Raw genomic sequence first — 19,450 nt, 5'->3', positions numbered from 1 at the left:
CGGGATGAGGTGGGTGGCAGGAGGACGGGCGGTGGGGGCTGGGGGTGAGATGGGGCCAGGAGGACGGGCGGTGGGGGCTGGGGGTGAGGTGGGGGCTCGGGATGAGGTGGGGGGCAGGAGGAAGGGCGGTGGGGGCTGGGGGCTGCGGATGAGATGGGGACAGGAGGAAAGGCGGTGGGGGCGTGGGAAGAAGCAGGTGCTTAAGGACTGTGGCGGGGATCCTGGAGGAGAGGGATGGGGATGGGGATGGGGATGGGGATGGGGGGGGGGGGGAGAAGGAGGAGGGAGGCAGGCTGCTGGGTCCTTTTCCTCCGGCCGCTAGGGGGCGGGATGGGGGTTTCTCGGCGGCGGCGGCGGCCCGGAGCATGATGGGAGAATCCCCCAGCATCCAGCATGGCGGCTCCAGCGCCCGGCGCCGGGAGGAGCCGCAGCGGCTGCGGCAGCCGCAGGAGCCGGTGCAGGGGCGGGTGAGGCGGCGGGCGGCGATGGTGTCCCAGGCGGTGCAGCTGCTGCGGCAGGGCGTGTGGGCGGCGCTGACCGGCGGCTGGTACCACGACCCGCAGCAGAGCAAGTTCACCAACAGCTGCCACCTCTATCTGTGGCTCTTCCTGCTGGCGCTGCCGCTGGCGCTGCACCTGGTGAGGGGCGAGCCCGGCCCGGGCGGCGCGCGGAGGGGAGCGGGGCCCGGGGAGACCCGGGCACGGGGTGGGGGTGGGGATAGGGGGGAGCCGGGCCCTGCCTCTGCGGGGAGGGGGCACAGGCCATGGAGAAGGTGGGCGGAGGCGGCAGGGCTGAGAGGCGGTCATGGGGACACAGGCCGGGGGTAGGGATGGAGGTGGGGGGCACGGAACAGAGGGTTGGAATTAGGTAGGGGAGGAAGAGAGAGGGAATGGGGGAGGGAAGTAGCCTGATATAGTTTGATAAGTATTTTTTCTTGATGCTGTTTTTAAAACACCCCCCCCCCCAATCCCACTTTGCTATGTTTTCTCCGTTTTGATTGTACTGTGGGACAGGTTTCAGAGTAACAGCCGTGTTAGTCTGTATTCGTAAAAAGAAGAGGAGTACTTGTGGCACCTTAGAGACTAACCAGTTTATTTGAGCATGAGCTTTCGTGAGCTACAGCTCACTTCATCGGATGCATAGCATATCGTGGAAACTGCAGAAGACATTATATACACACAGAGACCATGAAACAAAACTTCCTCCCACCCCACTGTCCTGCTGCTAACAGCTTATCTAAAGTGATCATCAAGGAAGGCCATTTCCAGCACAAATCCAGGTTTTCTCACCCTCCCCCCCCCCCCCCCAACACAGACACACATACAAACTCACTCTCCTGCTGGTAATAGCCCATCCCTCTTTGAAACCTCTCTTTATAATGCGCATGATAATCAAGGTGGGTCATTTCCAGCACTAATCCAGGTTTTCTCACCACCCCCCCCACACACACACACACACCCCCCTCCAAAAACCACACACACAAACTCACTCTCCTGCTGGCAATAGCTCATCTTACAATGTGCACAGCAATAATCCAAGTTTAACCAGAACGTCTTGGGGGGGGGGGGGGTTTGTAGGAAAAAAAACAAGGGGAGATAGGCTACCTTGCATAATGACTTAGCCACTCCCAGTCTCTATTCAAGCCCAAATTAATAGTATCCAATTTGCAAATGAATTCCAATTCAGCAGTTTCTTGCTGGAGTCTGGATTTGAAGTTTTTTTGCTTTAAGATAGCGACCCTCATGTCTGTGATTGCGTGACCAGAGAGATTGAAGTGTTCTCCGACTGGTTTATGAATGTTATAATTCTTAACATCTGATTTGTGTCCATTTATTCTTTTACGTAGAGACTGTCCAGTTTGACCAATGTACATGGCAGAGGGGCATTGCTGGCACATGATGGCATATATCACATTGGTGGATGTGTAGGTGAACGAGCCTCTGATAGTGTGGCTGATGTTGTTAGGCCCTGTGATGGTGTTCCCTGAATAGATATGTGGGCACAGTTGGCAACGGGCTTCGTTGCAAGGATAGGTTCCTGGGTTAGTGGTTCTGTTGTGTGGTATGTGGTTGTTGGTGAGTATTCGCTTCAGGTTGGGGGGCTGTCTGTAGGCAAGGACTGGCCTTTCTCCCAAGATTTGTGAGAGTGTTGGGTCATCCTTCAGGATAGGTTGTAGATCCTTAATAATGCGTTGGAGGGGTTTTAGTTGGGGGCTGAAGGTGACGGCTAGTGGCGTTCTGTTATTTTCTTTGTTAGGCCTGTCCTGTAGTAGGTGACTTCTGGGAACTCTTCTGGCTCTATCAATCTGTTTCTTCACTTCCGCAGGTGGGTATTGTAGTTGTAAGAATGCTTGATAGAGATCTTGTAGGTGTTTGTCTCTGTCTGAGGGGTTGGAGCAAATGCGGTTGCATCGCAGAGCTTGGCTATAGACGATGGATCGTGTGGTGTGGTCAGGGTGAAAGCTGGAGGCATGTAGGTAGGAATAGCGGTCAGTAGGTTTCCGGTATAGGGTGGTGTTGATGTGACCATCGTTTATTAGCACTGTAGTGTCCAGGAAGTGGATCTCATGTGTGGACTGGACCAGGCTGAGGTTGATGGTGGGATGGAAATTGTTGAAATCATGGTGGAATTCCTCAAGGGCTTCTTTTCCATGGGTCCAGATGATGAAGATGTCATCAATATAGCGCAAGTAAAGTAGGGGCGTTAGGGGACGAGAGCTGAGGAAGCGTTGTTCTAAATCAGCCATAAAAATGTTGGCATACTGTGGGGCCATGCGGGTACCCATAGCAGTGCCGCTGATCTGAAGGTATACATTGTCCCCAAATGTAAAATAGTTATGGGTAAGGACAAAGTCACAAAGTTCAGCCACCAGGTTAGCCGTGACATTATCGGGGATAGTGTTCTTGATGGCTTGTAGTCCATCTTTGTGTGGAATGTTGGTGTAGAGGGCTTCTACATCCATAGTGGCCAGGATGGTGTTATCAGGAAGATCACCAATGGATTGTAGTTTCCTCAGGAAGTCAGTGGTGTCTCGAAGGTAGCTGGGAGTGCTGGTAGCGTAGGGCCTGAGGAGTGAGTCTACATAGCCGGACAATCCTGCTGTCAGGGTGCCAATGCCTGAGATGATGGGGCGTCCAGGATTTCCAGGTTTATGGATCTTGGGTAGTAGATAGAATATCCCAGGTCGGGGTTCCAGGGGTGTGTCTGTGCGGATTTGATCTTGCGCTTTAAGAATTATAACATTCATAAACCAGTCGGAGAACACTTCAATCTCTCTGGTCACGCAATCACAGACATGAGGGTCGCTATCTTAAAGCAAAAAAACTTCAAATCCAGACTCCAGCAAGAAACTGCTGAATTGGAATTCATTTGCAAATTGGATACTATTAATTTGGGCTTGAATAGAGACTGGGAGTGGCTAAGTCATTATGCAAGGTAGCCTATCTCCCCTTGTTTTTTTTCCTACAGACCACCCCCCCCCCCAAGACGTTCTGGTTAAACTTGGATTATTGCTGTGCACATTGTAAGATGAGCTATTGCCAGCAGGAGAGTGAGTTTGTGTGTGTGGTTTTTGGAGGGGGGTGTGTGTGTGTGGGGGGGGTGGTGAGAAAACCTGGATTAGTGCTGGAAATGACCCACCTTGATTATCATGCGCATTATAAAGAGAGGTTTCAAAGAGGGATGGGCTATTACCAGCAGGAGAGTGAGTTTGTATGTGTGTCTGTGTTGGGGGGGGGGGGGGGAGGGTGAGAAAACCTGGATTTGTGCTGGAAATGGCCTTCCTTGATGATCACTTTAGATAAGCTGTTAGCAGCAGGACAGTGGGGTGGGAGGAAGTTTTGTTTCATGGTCTCTGTGTGTATATAATGTCTTCTGCAGTTTCCACGATATGCTATGCATCCGATGAAGTGAGCTGTAGCTCACGAAAGCTCATGCTCAAATAAACTGGTTAGTCTCTAAGGTGCCACAAGTACTCCTCTTCTTTTTACTGTGGGACAGTGTCTCCTGGTCAGTACCAGTTAAGTGCTGCACTGTTGTCCTCAGACATAGTCAATTTCGTGGTCTTCCGTACTGATACCATTTTGCTCTGCTGAGATTTTTTGAATGAATTTGCTGTCCTAGTGAAAGATGAATAAATAGTAATAAACCCACTTTGTGTATATTTTAGTGGCTAATGCAGCTTCTCTTGAGAGGTGCATGCCAGTTTTAATCCCACCCTTCCCAAGGGTGCTATAATTTTGCCATCAATACTTTCATGTGTTCATTCTGAAATGTGGGTGAGCCTTTTAGGCCTAATAATCAATTTGTTATGCAGGAAAGTACATGAACAGTTAAACTGGCACTCAGTAACCAATGTGACCAAATTATACTCTCACTTCTCCCCTTCTGTAAAGAGACACAGATGCAACGTAAATAGTGTGTGAAAGAACACCACTTTTCATTACATCCACCTCTTTCTATTAAAATGTGAGAAATGCAACTAAATTATAATTTAACAGAGTGCAGTAACTAGGAGCTTCATTCTGTTTGCTAAATATAAATAGTTTCCTTGGAAAAAACTCAGAATCTTTTATTCTATTCTTAGTGTGCTATCACTATCGGATGTACGCAGAAAGAGCAAGAACATATTATTAGCTAGAATAGTGCATGCTATTAGTACTAGGTTCCCCAATATCTAGCTTCTAATATTTGCCATTCTTTATATCCTCGTGGCTGTGGACTCAACTCATTTCTGCTGATTTTTCTTTAATGAAGAAAAAACCCTTTCTGCCACATTAAACATTCCTCATCAGTCTCCTTATGCCCCATTATTACAAAGCCTATTGCCCTGATTTTCAGACGTGCTAAGCACCCACAAATCCCTCTGAAGTCCACAGGAGATGCAGATGCTCATCTTTGAAAATCAGGCTGTATATCTTATTTCCTGGCAAAGATGCCATCTGCTTCCACTGGCATGCTCATGGACTCCAATCAGGTAACAACATGAGGGTTGCTTCTTCCCAGGATGCCAGGTCAATTTCTACTAGTGTGAGACAGTAAGAGCTATAGATCCTATCTCTGTTATTTAGATTGCCATTGTAAATTAGAACTTGTTCGCAGACTCTGATTTGTGGTGAAATAAAAGGTTGTTTATTTCCCTAAGTGTACATAGAAATGGATCTGCAGGAAATATGACTTTTCCTGGAGGATGTCGGAAACTAATCACATATGAGATAGAAAATAAAGGTGTTTAAAGAACATTGGGCCTAAAAACTGTGGAGTGAAACCAAGATGAAATAGTGAAAATATTTAAAGTTGGGAGGTGTCTGTGGGAGAAGATCTAATTTATGTGCATGAACTAACTTTCCACTTCCTGGGCTTCTTCCTCATCTCTCTGGGTAGACTTGCCTTTTTCAGGTTGGCTGATTTTGTGATGAATCATCTGGTCAGCTGCAGAATCTGTTCTTGAGCAAATGTACCATGATTAGGTCTCTTTATCCTTGATAAGAATATTATATTTATTACAGCGACTGTCTATGAGTAAGGATGTCCTTGACTATTAATTTTCTTGTTTTTGAGTGCTTGGATTTTGTAAACTTTGTGACAGGTAACTACATTCTTGTCATTTAGCAACCTTAATGCATTCTGAAGTGATTTTTTGTTTTGTTTTGGGAATCTTATGCAATGTTCAGGGTTAAAAATTACCAGTTACCTGCCAGTTTGGTATTTGTAGTTTCATTGTGCAACAACCATACTTTAAAATGAAATTGTTCCTAAGAGCAAACAAAACAATTGGACTAGCAGAAAAAAGCAGATGTTTTGTGATTTGACAAATGGAAGACTTTTGTAACATGAATATTACAGTGGAACCCTGTTTACTCAAACTAATTGGGACTAGGGCCAGATTGGATAATAAAAATTCGGATAATCAGGAGAATACATGGGCCTCAGGCTGTCAGCCCCGTGGACAGTGGGGTTGGCAGCTTGAGCCCTGCCACCGGTTCAGTTAATATGGAGAGCCAGATAATGGAGGCTCAGATAAATGGGGTTCTACTGTATTTCATCTGTGGGGGGATATGGGTCAGGAATAGAGTTTGTTTTCACTCACATGTGGCATCTTGTCTTACAATAAGATTGTAGGTAGAGATTTTCAAAAGTACAAATGGGAATTAGACACCCATCTAGCATTGATTTTTCATGAGGGTTGGGTACTTAACTTCCCTTTTGCTTTTGAAAATCTCCCTCATTAGCAGTTTAGGGCAGGGACTAGCTTTTACAGCATCTAGCACTTTAAGCCCCTCAACCTAGTTCTAGGTTCTAGGGCTTCAGGAGGTGGAGGCGGGACTGTGCACCCCTGCCCTGCAACTGGGGCTGGCTGGAACCAGGACCCTGCAGCCCCAGCCTTGCAGCTTCCCACGGGGGCTGCAGCCGGGGCTGCACGCCCCAGCCCCGCGGCTTCCATCAGGAGGTGCAGCCGGGGCCGCGTGCCCTATCCCCTCGTTGTCCTGGGCTTGGCAGTTTCTGCAGCCTGGTCCGCGTGCCACAGCCCTGCAGCATCCTGGGCTTGGTTTTGGGCTGCAGCCATGACTGTGTGCTCCAGCCCTGTGGATTTCACTGGGGTTGCACACCTCTGCTCGGCAGCTGCACCGCGGGCCATGCATCCCCCTCATGGCTTCTCAGGGCTATGTTTTCCCCCCCTCCTCCCGGCTGCAGCTGGGGCTTGGTGGGAGCTGTAGTTGGGGCTGCGCACCCCTGTCCTTCAGCTGCGGCCAGTTCTGGAGCCAGGACTGTGTCCCCCCCTCCATGACTGTGCCCCCTGCTGCAGCTGCTGGCGCGGGGCTCAGCCTGTCAGTTCCCCCAACCATGGTACTCCATTCTTCCCCCCTGCCTAGACCTGTCCCCAGGTTATTTTTAGTAAAGTCATGGACAGGTCCGTGAATTTTGGTTATTGCTTGTGACCTGCCCGTAACTTTTACTAAAAATAACCGTGATAAAATCTTAGCCTTAATGATCACTACCAGAAAGAACAGATGGGTAAAGGTAGTAGTTCAGCCACCTTGAAGGTCTCGGCTGAGTTTAAGATTACCTTTCTGGAAATATCCTTTGCATGTTTAATTCTGTTTTTGCCAGTATATCTGTGAAATAAAAATCTGTCTCTGTCTTTCATAGCACTCTCCAGTTCCAATTTTGAGATGGCCATGGCAAAATCTAGGGCAAATTGTCTTACTTTTAACCAGCTTAAAAGATATTTCTGTATGAAGATCTGAGGAGTTTAGGGATTTTGTAATATATGCCTACATGGAATATCCACTTAATCTGATATCAATTACTTTCATTCCCCTGCTTGGTGGTGTCTCTTGTATCTTCATTCATCTGTTTAGTGCAACATTTTAGATTGTAAACTCATCAGAATAGGGACTAGTCCAGGGGTCGGCAACCTTTCAGAAGTGGTGTGCCGAGTTTTCATTTATTCACTCTAATTTAAGGTTTCACGTGCCAGTAATACATTTTAATGTTTTTAGAAGGTCTCTTTCTTTACGTCTATAATATATAAGTAAACTATTGTTGTATGTAAAGTAAATAAGGTTTTAAAAATGTTTAAGAAGCTTCATTTAAAATTAAATTAAAATGCAGAGCCTCCGGACCAGTGGCCAGGACCTGGGCAGTGTGAGTGCCACTGAAAATCAACTGTCATGCCGCCTTTGGCACACGTGCCATAGGTTGCCTACCCCTGGACTAGTCTTTATCTATGATGTGTCTAGTATGCCTGTGGGCTCTATAGAACAATAAATAATGGGAGAGGCAACCTTTCAATTTTAGGTGGCTGGCTTTAATCTGGGCCAGGTTAGTAAGGATCAAAAGTCACTAACATCTTAAGCCTTTTTGAAATTAGTTTGGTGCCACCCTCAGTTCATTCCAAAGGGACAAGTGTCCATATCACACATAGTGTCACTAAACTGGTTTGAATTGGTGCCCTTGTGTTACGGAGTCACAGGTCTGAAGCTCTGGAACTGCTCGGTATGAAGCCAGCCAGGACTCTGGGTAGCGTGACTCCCCTCAGGGCACGCTGTCCAGGGCAAAAAGCCTCCTCGGCTATGGCCTTCCTGGTCTGACCTCGGAGCATTTGCATCCTTGTTCACACCTCACACTTTCCCTTGGTGTGGGAAGCCAGAGAGCCCTGCACCCCAACTCCACAGTCATCAGTGCCTCTCAGCCAGCATTGTAAAGCAGAAGGATTTATTGGTCAACAGGAACACAGTGTAGCACAAAGCTTGTTAGCACAGAAGTCCGTGACTTTCAACAGAGTCCATTTTGGGGGAGCCCCGGGCCAGACGGCCTGGACTTCCCCCTCCTCCAGTCCCTCATAGCTGACTGCCCTGGATCCCCCGCCTGGCCTGTGACACGCCCGTTGCTCGTCCTCAGGTCTTTGGTCTTTTGTCCTGCTTCCCGGGCAAAAGGTCTCACCTGGTTGCATCCCCCTCCTGGGTTTCAGGTTACAAAGGGCATCGGCCATCTCCTCTGTGCAGGCCTCTGAACAGCCTCCCCTGCCTTGAGGGCCTCAGAAGAAGTCACACACCCAATTCCCACAGCCTAGGCATTGGTACAATACAGAGGGAAACTGGGATACACACAGTATTACACCTCTACCCTGATATAATGCGACCCGATATAATGCAGGTTCACATACAACACAGTAAAGCTCTGACACGCTGCTCTGAGCAGTGTGTTAAGGGTGCCGGGCCAGGCTGGGGATGATGGGTTGGATAAGGGATAGAGGGTCTCGGGGGCGGTAAGGGGCTTCCCCCCCCTCAGGGTCTGGGAGGCAGGAGCTGTGGGAGGGCACTTTCGGGGGCCCGGCAGTCCCAGAGTGGCCCAGGGGATTAGCGGGGGGCTGGGAGCAGCCCACTCTGCTTCCCTCGCCCCGGCCCCAGCTGTGTCGCTCGGGGGAGGGGGCTTGGGGGAAGGGATCCCCCCCGCACTCACTAGCAGTGGCGGAAGCGGAGCAGCCCGCCCCAGCCCGCTCCACTCCACCAGCTCCCAGCTGCGGTGCTCCGCTTCCCGAAGGTGAGTGCGGGACCTTTCCCTAACCCCCTACCCCCGAGACATGGCTAGGGCCAGGGCAAGGAAAGCGGAGCGGGCTGGAGCCGCGTTGCTCCACTTCCCACCAGTTGAGTGCGGAGGACGTCCTTTCCCCAACCTCCCTGTGCTCACCGGCGGCGGGAAGTGGAGCAACCCAGCCCCAGCCCACTCTACTCCGCCAGCTCCCAGCTGTGGCGTTCCACTTCCCGCCACAGGTGAGTACAGGGGGCGTCCTTTCCCCAACTTTCCCGCACTCACTTGTGGCGGGAAGTGGAGCGCCTCGGCTGGGAGGTGGCAGAGTGGAGCGGGCTGGGGCTGAGTTGCTCCGTTTCCTGCCGCTGCTGGTGAGTGCCTGTCAGGGGGCGTGGGGTGTGGATAGGGGTCGGAGCAGTCAGGGGACAGGGAGCAGGGGGGTTGGGTGGGGTCCTGGGGGGTGATTAGGGACAGTGGTCTCTGGAGGGGGCGGTGAGGGAACAAGGAACGGGGGGGCCAAAGCAAGTTTTGATATAACGCGGTCTCACCTATAACGTGGTGAGATTTTTTTGTCTTCTGAGGACCACGTTATATTGAGGTAGAGGTGTAGTATAAGACAGTAAGACTCACATGCCACATAACAAGGTGACTAAAACCCCAATTTGTCACACCTTGTTGGAAGTTTCAGCACTTAGGGTAGGTCTTGAATAGGCACCCTCTCTTCTCTAGAGTTTGTTTCTTCCAGAAGAAGGTTGAGAAACGTTGAGAGCGTAGTACCACCCATACTGAACCTGTTGCATGAACTGAGGATTTCAGTCCATAACACTCTCAGGGCAGTACCTTTTGCTGTCAATAGTTTCACTATCAAGAAAAACAAACCTGTACCTCAGTATCATGAGCAGCCTCCCAATTGTCCCTTTGTAATGTTTGGCCTACGTTTAAAAAATGCACGTTGAATAATTATTTGCAACATAACTAATATTGTAATCAACCCTCCAAAATGATCATGCTATTTCTTAAAAATTCTGTTTTATTGGCTCTAATAAGGCATTAGGAATTAGATCTTTCATTCTACCCAATTACACAGGGCTCTAATATGTTCTGAGTGAGAGAATACAATCACAAAGTCATTGGGCTGAATTCATCCCTACTAGTGTAATTCCATTAAAATCAAGGGATGAATTTGTGCAAGCTTGAACTCTAGCATATTTTACAAGATACAAGACAGCACACGTCCAGATATTCTTGAGTCATTTGTTGTGGTTTTAGTGACTGTTTCATCTGCCTTTTGTTGGACAGAATACTTCCCTAAACTTGCTCTTGTAAAGGGTTATTGGTTCTTTCACATTATATTTCCAAATTGTATAATGATGCAATAAATCTAAATATGACATTTCAGATTATTTGTTCCCAAGGAGCTTTTCTTTTCCATTGCTCTCCCAGGAGATTTGACTGCATATTGGGTTGTCTGTTGGTCATCTCTGCGATGAGGTGTACCACACACTCACTGCCCCCTGCCGGAGACTGTGGTGGCTTGGTCCAGCCCACTTGAGGAAGTGACCCTTTATGAAAAGAAGGGCAGAGAGTTTTGGACCTCCAGGGTAGCCTAAAAAGGCCTTCTAGGTTCAGCCACAGGTAGAGCCAGTGAGACTTGGAGCTCCAGTGGATAGAAGGGCTGGGAGTAGATGGCAATCGGTCAGGGCCCAGCAGGCTGAAAAAAAGAGCTGACTGTATCTTTCATATGGCTGCCATTCCTTGGTGAAGCCAGGGCCAGGAGGAAGGATCTTCCCTGTATCATAACCCAAGAAGCCAGGCTAGGTCAGGGCCCATTGCTGACCACACTTTGTGTTTAGGTCACTGAGAGAGTTCTTGATCCACTCTGTGAGAGTGTAAGGCGCAGGTGGGCCCACCTGAGGTAGATGTTGGTTGAGCTATTGAAAACTAGGTGAGCTCACTTTGCAAGACACCCATGGACTCAGGCAAGTTGGTGGCAATCACTCAAGCTGTATTAATATCAAAACCAGATATCTTCAGCCCCAGCTTCACCATATCTCCTGCTCTCCCTTTATATGCCTGGTCATGTCAGCTGATTGCATATTTGTTTATTTGGTAATTTGGCTTGTTCTACTCTGGAATACATCAAGACATACAACCAACTTTAATTTCTCTGTCAAATTTCCAAGCTGCAATGTTTTATTAAAAGGTTGAATGTCTCTATATTAAGGAATATACATCTAATATTAATAAAAAACACCCTATGGTAAAGGCTTGAAACTAAGTGACATATAACATTTTCTATATTGAGTGGTGCTTTGGAAGCACTCTTAAAGGGTAGAAATGACGTGGGATTTCAGTACCTTCCATTAGCATGTTAATTACTTGTCAGAAACCCAGACACAATCGAAGGAGTACAATAAAATTATTCATATTCCCATCTATCTAATTACTAATGCAGTGCTTAGCAGGCATATAGCAGGTCTCCCAATATGGCCTAGATTAGAGTATGATTTTTTTGCTACCATCCACTGTGATCTGAGACCTGTAATGTTCAAAAACTTCTGTTTAGAACAGGCACTAGGATTGGTCTTAAATTATATTTTATCCACTGTCGATGACCAGAAATTTTACTTCTCTGAGGGCTCAGTCCTGCAAGCTGCTGAGCCCTTTGGCTCTCATCCAGTAAAGTACTGATGTACATGCTTAAGCGTGTGACTAGTCCCTTTGACTTCAGTGAAACTACTTGTGTGTTTAAAGTTAACCATGCACTTCAGTACTTTGGACTGAGCTGCAACTTGTAGAAATTAACATCTTTAGTTATTTATAACATGCCCTTCACAGTAACACCTAGTTGTTAATAGCTCTTCCATTCCCATGCAATAGACTCTTTACTTATGAATCAGATTGGATCTTAAAAAAAAAAAAAAAAGATTTGCCTGAAAATTTTCCCAGATACATCTTGGAAAGTATAGTGCTACACTAAGCTGACATCAGAACAGAGAAGTAACGCTGCACTCTCTAATAGCAGTAACACAGAAGAGATCAAGCATATACAATTTCAAGAGAACCATTGAGATTTTTTGAAGTGAAGGGGGAAAAAATTACTTTTTTGAAATAAAATGTGGTGTGTGATCCATTTGGACTCCAATAAAAAACTGAATATAGATGTATTCATACCTACATGTACAGAGAGATTCCTAGCTGCGTCATCTAGCAATGTCTGAATTCCCTTCTTGAAAAACCAATGTGAAATAAATCAAGATTTCTACTGAAATATCTTTTGCGTCCAAATGACCTTTGAGTTGATACTACATCTAGGGCCCAATCTAAAGCTCACAAGCGTATGTAATACTTGCTATTGTTGCTAGCCGAGGGAGTGAGGGGGAAATGTTTTAAGAACTCTCATAGCAACTGTCTATTGTAAATAATTTTTGACTGATTTTTATGATATTTGATATACCGTAGCTAGCCAAAGGAAATGGTTTGAAATTTGAAATTTACAGCCTTCATATGAGTTGAAATAGTAAAATTCTTTGGAAATGCAACAATTCTGAAGTGTTAGGAAAACTTAGTGGTGTTAGCAATATCAGACAATAAGAAATAAAGGGTAAAAAGATGTTACTACATTGTGAATAAATAATAGTATCTTCTTCTGATAGATTGCTGACTGTTTCATTAACTCTTTATTATTCTCTTCTCTAGGCTTTCCCTCCAAATGCAGTCACAGTTTTTATCTACTGTAGTTCTGTGACTGTGTTTTTCACAATAATAAAGGTAGTCAGTTATCGCCTGCACCTTATGTTTGATAAAGGAGAAGTAATTCAACAAAGGATCTCGCGAAAGAATGGAAGGCAAAGCAAAGATAAAGAGGCCAAAAGAGAAAATGCAGTTCACTGCTCAAATCTTAGGTAAGTTTTTCATCATGCAGAACCATTCCATAGTTTCGTCACAAGTACAAGCTTGCAACCCGATCCTGCATTTCCTGCCCAGCAGACACTCCTGCTGACTGTAATGAGGGTTTTGTTTTTGCAAGCAGTGCGCAAGGGGGCTGTTACTCTTTTTTTAATTTAATTTTTTTGTTTATGTTCAGTATTTTAAGTCTTACATAGGGACATACCTGCGGGTTTCTGGACCTCTCTTATTGGTGCCACATCATCATTGCAAAGGGTCCTCTCCCTTCCCTTTGTGTCTTCTTGCATCATATCTTGGCACAATTGTCAGGCTCTTCATTTTTCTTGTCTGTTTTCTCTCTTGGTTGTCCTTTTCTAGTCTTTTTCCTTCCACTTGCTAATTCCCTCCCTCCACATTCTTTTGTGTTCTTTTTTGCTTGGTTTCCTTTCCTCTGTTTGCCCCAGCCTTGCCCAGATGATGTTCTGGAGAGCAAATACTGGTGACTCTGCATCTGGACTATGTGTACTCTTGTGGCAGTACTCAGAGCCAAATGTAGGAGCAGAGAAAATAAAGGCTACCGGGCTGTTGCTCACTAAATGTGAGCTGCAAGGGGAGTTGCAGGAGCAAGGAAGGAAGGAATGTGACCATCATTTTACTCACAGGAGTGTGTGGTTTCAGGTCTATGCAGCTATTATCTCTTAATTCTCTCTCTCCTACCTTGTGTCTCTAGTGGACTAGTTTGACTTCAAGTAAATCTCTGTATAATATAACTTCATCTCAGCAGGAAAAAGCTCTTTGCTACAAAATGCAATGTAGAATCACAGCAAATTTAATTACAGCCTTTAAAACTAAACTCAAATTAATAAAATACATGAAAAAAAATCTGAAAGGTAGGGGCAAATAATAATAGTTATATAAGGAGCTTGGGTTGGTAAAAAACATTATAAAACAAATTTTATTTAAACAGTAATGTTGAAGACTACTTTCTAGAAATTCAAATAAAACTGATAGAGGTTGTCTGAATGAAGGGGGGAAATGTAGGGGAGGACTAGAGAAGGAATGACTATGCAGTCAACACTGGTAATGCTAAAAACACATTTGGAATGAAAAGATTTTCAAATGCCATTAAGAAGTAATGAGAGATGGACTAAGATAGATGTTAGTGAGGAGGAAGTGCTCCATGTTAGTGCACACCACAGGCAAAGGCACTAGTTTATACCATCTAATAACACAATGTTGGGATGCCCAAAAGGGAGGTTGTGTCTGAGGCTCAGGAATGTACACTCAGATACAGGCACTTAGATACCATATTGTTGGGCAAGGTATAAATATCTGTAGACAGTTCAATAGAAAGAGTCAGTATAAAGCCTTGCAATGAAGACATTTGCGATGAGAAACAACATATAGGGTTTTTTGTGTTACAGTATTTGTGCTCTTATTATATTGCTTCTTCATGTACATAGTAACTCTTTTCCCCCAATATATGAGTGAATACTATACCCTCAAGTTGTTTGCCCCTACTTCTTGAGCCCATAGTGGTTTCAGTGGGCCTTACTATAGTATTGCTCTAAAGGAAAATTCAGCCTTCTCAGTTCCCTTTACTGGTACACAATATCTCACATTCACCTTTCTCTGCTTCCACTGAGGACAATGTTCTGTTTCCTGTGAGCTCAGTTCTTGCACCATTATTCACTCTGGGTAGTATCTTACCTTGCAAAGAGTCAAAGGAAGTTAATGAGACAGCTTGCGCAATAAAATGCTAGGAAATATAGCAAAATTAGGCATTGTGAAAGCACCACTTAGTAACTTCCCCAGATTCATGTTCATTTAAAAAAAAGCTGTATTTAATTTATTTATTTACTGGCAATTCACTGAATAGAGCGGAAAAGAGCAATTAAAAGTTAATTAAAAGTTTTACAGCCTTGAACATTAAATCTTTGATAAGACCCTGCAAACCAGCACAACAGACTTGAGTTTAATAGGAAAGAAATTAAGTTACCTAGCAACTGTTAGCATTGCTGAGGTATCTGTGAGACTGCACTGCCTGGCAGTGACTTCTTTTGAGAATGTCAGTGTCTGCTTAAAAAACCCTCTTAGCTATAAAAGTATCTTCCTTTGATGTGCAGATGTCAGTATTTATAAAAGATGTTTATTTCCCCAGTATGTGTCAAAAGTATATGTTTGCAGTTAAGACTCCCATTCCTTTTAAATCCTGTCCTTTCTACAAAACTATAATTTTCTTTTTTACTCATATCAGATACACAGACATAGTGACATAAGAGGCTCAGCCACTATTTTAGAATTGCTGAAATGTGAACCAAAAATCCCTTAATAAATATGATCAGTGGAAGATGCATACTTTTCCACTCTTTTGCCTTTTGTATTGCTAATTATTCCAAGCAGTACCTCTTATAAAACTTTCATTTTATGTCAAGCAAGCATCCTCCACTCGGAGGTTCCATTTACAATGCTTAGTTCAATTACATAATTCTTGGTGACAGCCTGACACTCAATTCCACCATAAATAGTTAATACAAATATCAAATTTGACTGAAATCAAACATTGTGACAAGTAAGCAAACCCATCTGCTTCATCTGGATGAATAGGTTTTCACTATACTCTTCTGGTTAAACATTCATTATTCAGCCATGTTACTGTAGAATTCTTAATTTGATAAAGGAAAATTACTTCTCCATATAAGGAATATATTAATGGCATTTGATTACCATTAGAGCTAAAGATAATCTGTATTCATGATTTTTAAGTGGTATTTTTCTAGAAAATGAATGCTCTGTGTCCTGTTTTCAAATATTATGGTTATAAGATGTGTGGCAAAAATTTTCCGTGCAGCCTGATCATAGACACGTGATATTTGAATCATATTTAAATAGCATATTTGAAGCCAAATAACTAAATTAATATAGTGTTGGAATGAAGATGTCTGTGACTCCCAGGTAATACAGTTTATAGCTGACATAGAGCTACAGGTATTTGTGTTTTAAAACTATAAATAGGAAAAAATCTTTTGGTGTTACATCATTGGTAATAGCAGTGAAACTTCAAGTGGAATATCTTTATATATGTTGTACTTTGCCCACAGGACAGGGTCTGTGCTCAGCTGCTTGTAAGAAAAAAACCTCCACAGAATGGCTAATTTAAACTTTACTGTAACTGACAGACATATCATATGTTAAACTGATACTGCACTTGACCTTAGCCAAAAGGCAGAGAAGAAACTATTTTGTTCAGTGTCTAATGACTATAATACAACACAGATCTCGTGCAACCCTGTGACTATTTATTTGTTTCAAATGGATAATTACTAGGAGGTGCATAAATGACTAAGCCATTAGGCACGCAGAGTATACCCGAGATGATACAGTTGAATGATGTAAATGGAAAGTAACATAGAAATACTAACAGTTCATTATTATACTGCTAGTAGGAAGGGCAAGCCAGTATTTGGTGTGATAAATCAATTTGTAGACCAGTATTGGGCAGATACAGGTGAGCCAGTCTATACACCGAGCTTGGAGTGGCGGCACTGTGTGTTTAGCTTGGCTGTGTCTTATTTCTCTGGAATGTCAGAATCATTTTGTGTTGATATTTTTTGGGTCTAAGATTGTGTCTTTGTTCCTCATAAAACTTCTACAAGTATTATTTTTTCTATTGTTGATCTTTCAGTGTTTGAATTGGGGGGAGTAGAAAGTTTTGTGATGTACACAGTTTTCACAGCTGCTCATTTGTGGGGGGGAGAGAGGAAACCTTGGAGCATACTGTCACTTGGGAAGTGCCCTACCATCATTCCTCACTCTGACCCCCAGTTCAAGTACTGTGATTTTGATAATATTTTTGTGTCATAAATACGGGTCAGCGGCTGTGCATGAAAACACAGTCATAGTTATTTTAAGAGATGCCACCACTGACATTTTACTTTCTTATTTTGGGTCAGCAATAACATAGGAGACAATGGTACAATTGAAGAGGTCAATCAAAATGACTCGACCCCAACAATCTATGGCAGTTCAAGAGTACAGGCTATAAACTTGCACCACTCTTCTGGAGTCATGGTTAGTAGGCTGTTTTCTGTATCTATACCTTATTTTTGTGCAGAGCTATACAATGTATCACAAAGTGTCTCATATCCTATGGGAGTACATACAACTGCATGTAAATTATGGAACTGACTGCACAGAGATACAAAGGGCTATTTCCGGTGTTTGACTTGTAGCAGCCTGCTTTTAGTACTCAAGCAGGCCAGAGCAGCTATCTTGCTTGCTGCACTGGATTGGTCAGTCTTTGCCTAGTCACAAAGAGCCAAATTTACAAAGGCATTTGTAACCTGCTTAGGCACTTCTGTGAATTCCAGTAGGAATCTGTCTGCATCTTCAGGCCACAGAACAACTAGGACCGGCTGCTGCTTTCACACCAAGGAAAGGGAGCTTCCTGGAGGCAAAGAGAGCGCTTTTATTGCAGACTGCTAAAGCATGCAGTGCAACCACTGTGTGGTGCCTAGCATGACTTTTCTCCCGGGCCATTAGTAACAGCCCTCACACAGCTATTCCTCATTACTGTATTTATTTTTAGATTTATAAAATGACCCCTATCTCAGATTTCGGGGCCTGTCTCGAAATATACACATTTGACTTAACTCCCATGATGGGGTTTACAACATGAATAGAACTAAACTATTGAAACATTCCTGGATCAATTACATTCTAAAGCCAGTGGGGCAGCTGAAGTTGAGTGACAATGTACATACATATTACATACCAAAAACTATAGAAAGAACATAAAGGTAGCAAAGTCAAGCACTCAGGAAATGACAAATTAAGGTTGCCTGTGAAGCCTTAATTCAGACCCCTTGTGCATTATGATAAATCTTTAATTACATGATCACATACTATTTTTCCATAGAACGCTTGCCTCATTCAGCGCACAGGTTGTATGGTGCTCACTTAATGAGTAGCTATTCAATATTTCATTTTATCCTCATTGCTCAATGTGTCTTCCTAGCCCCCATTTACTGCACACTATTAAAATCTTGCATTGCATACAGAACTATTAGTTTTCTTGTGGGACTATCCAGGGTGTTTACCACTGTAGCATTTCAGTGCTTCACAAACCTTAATGGAGTTATCTTCACAACACGCTTGTAAAATAATACTATAACTCCCATTTTATAGATGACAAACTGAGGCATGGCACTTTTGACATTCATGTGTCTAACGAATTTTGGGTGTGCAATTTGAGATCATTTTTTCAGAAATTTAGCATTTGGTAGTGCTTTATTTGTTCAGAGATGAGCTGTCATTGATTTCAGTTGCATTTGTTAGTGCTCAGACCTTCTGCATATTAGAATCCAGATGTATCAACTTGGGCACACAGAAAATGAATTCATCTGTGAAAAGTTTGGTTTAAGTGACTTGCCCAGCTTCACACAGGAACTCTGGCAGAGGCAGGGATAGAATCCAAACTTCAAGTGCATAATTCAACTTACTAAACAATAAAATCATCCTTTATTTGCCTGCTGTCCTATGCCTCATTCACTACACACCTTCCAACTTTGGCAACAAATGTGAGCAGGGGTCCTACAGAAAACAGCCTCTTTCACTACACAACCCTGATTCAGTTGCACAGCACAGTTATTCCTCTGCACTGAATGAGGCAGGGTTTTCTAGAAAAAATATTACATGACCATGTAATTAAAGACGGTGTCATAATGCATACACACAAGGGGGACGAATGAAGATTGCATGGACAGTTTGAATTCTGGCATTTTCTGACTTTGACTTTGCAACTTTAATGTTCTTTTAATGTAGTTTTTTAACGTACGGTACTTTCAAAAATGTAACTAACAAAACAAATTCCATCATATAGAACCATATAGAGTCCCACATGGCTCATAAGCAGGGTTAGAACCTTTATATCTACAGCACAGACCTCTGCCACTTGAGTAATAATGGGGTAACTGATAGAAGTAGTAGGTTGTCACCCTCTATGTTGGACAACCACTAGAAGGAGATGAGGCACACATTTTGCCAGTGGGTTTCACAGCTATTTGCTGGTAGCAGAGGAATGTTTACACTCAGGAATCCTGGATTCTACTTCAGGATCTGAGGGAAATGTGCTCTAGGTATTACAGACCTTTCTGCCCTAGCCTCCCCCACCTGTCATTGTCTCTGTCCCAATGTCCCTCCTCATCTTGTCCTAGTCTCTTCCCTTGCCAGCCCAGGTTCCTGCTCCTGATTGTCTGGGCATCAGCAGCAGGAGAATAGAGAAGACGGGATAAATGGTCTTCCTGCTCCCAGTGCCACAGGCGCTTCTGGCTACTAAGAGGAGCAACACCACATTGATTTTCTCCATAGTACCCTTTTTCAGGTTATCAACCTAGTTTGCTAAATTAGATGGCTTTCTTTTCCAGCATTGTGTCAGAGATTCTTTTCAAATATTGGAAAGGAAACCTGACAATCTAACAGATTAAAAAATCCATAATTTGAAAAAGGGAAACCAATATATGTGCTCTCT

At 44.1% G+C, this 19,450-nt stretch overlaps 1 protein-coding gene across 1 annotated transcript in view; it reads left to right on the top strand.

Moving 5' to 3' along the window:
* The first annotated feature begins 425 nt into the window (after window positions 1-425).
* The window catches only part of PCNX2 (pecanex 2), a 238,070-nt gene continuing 219,045 nt past the window's right edge, over window positions 426-19,450 (top strand). The window contains exons 1-3 of the mRNA XM_074948848.1: window positions 426-638; window positions 12,733-12,938; window positions 16,875-16,992. Coding sequence (XP_074804949.1) covers window positions 486-638; window positions 12,733-12,938; window positions 16,875-16,992 — 477 coding nt within the window. The 5' untranslated portion in view covers window positions 426-485. The remainder of the gene's footprint in view (window positions 639-12,732; window positions 12,939-16,874; window positions 16,993-19,450) is intronic.

This window comes from Natator depressus, chromosome 3 (assembly GCF_965152275.1).
Source record: "Natator depressus isolate rNatDep1 chromosome 3, rNatDep2.hap1, whole genome shotgun sequence".
Taxonomy (NCBI): Eukaryota; Metazoa; Chordata; order Testudines; family Cheloniidae; genus Natator; species Natator depressus.
Note: the sequence above shows the minus strand (reverse complement) of the source record. Positions and strands in the feature narration are given on the sequence as shown.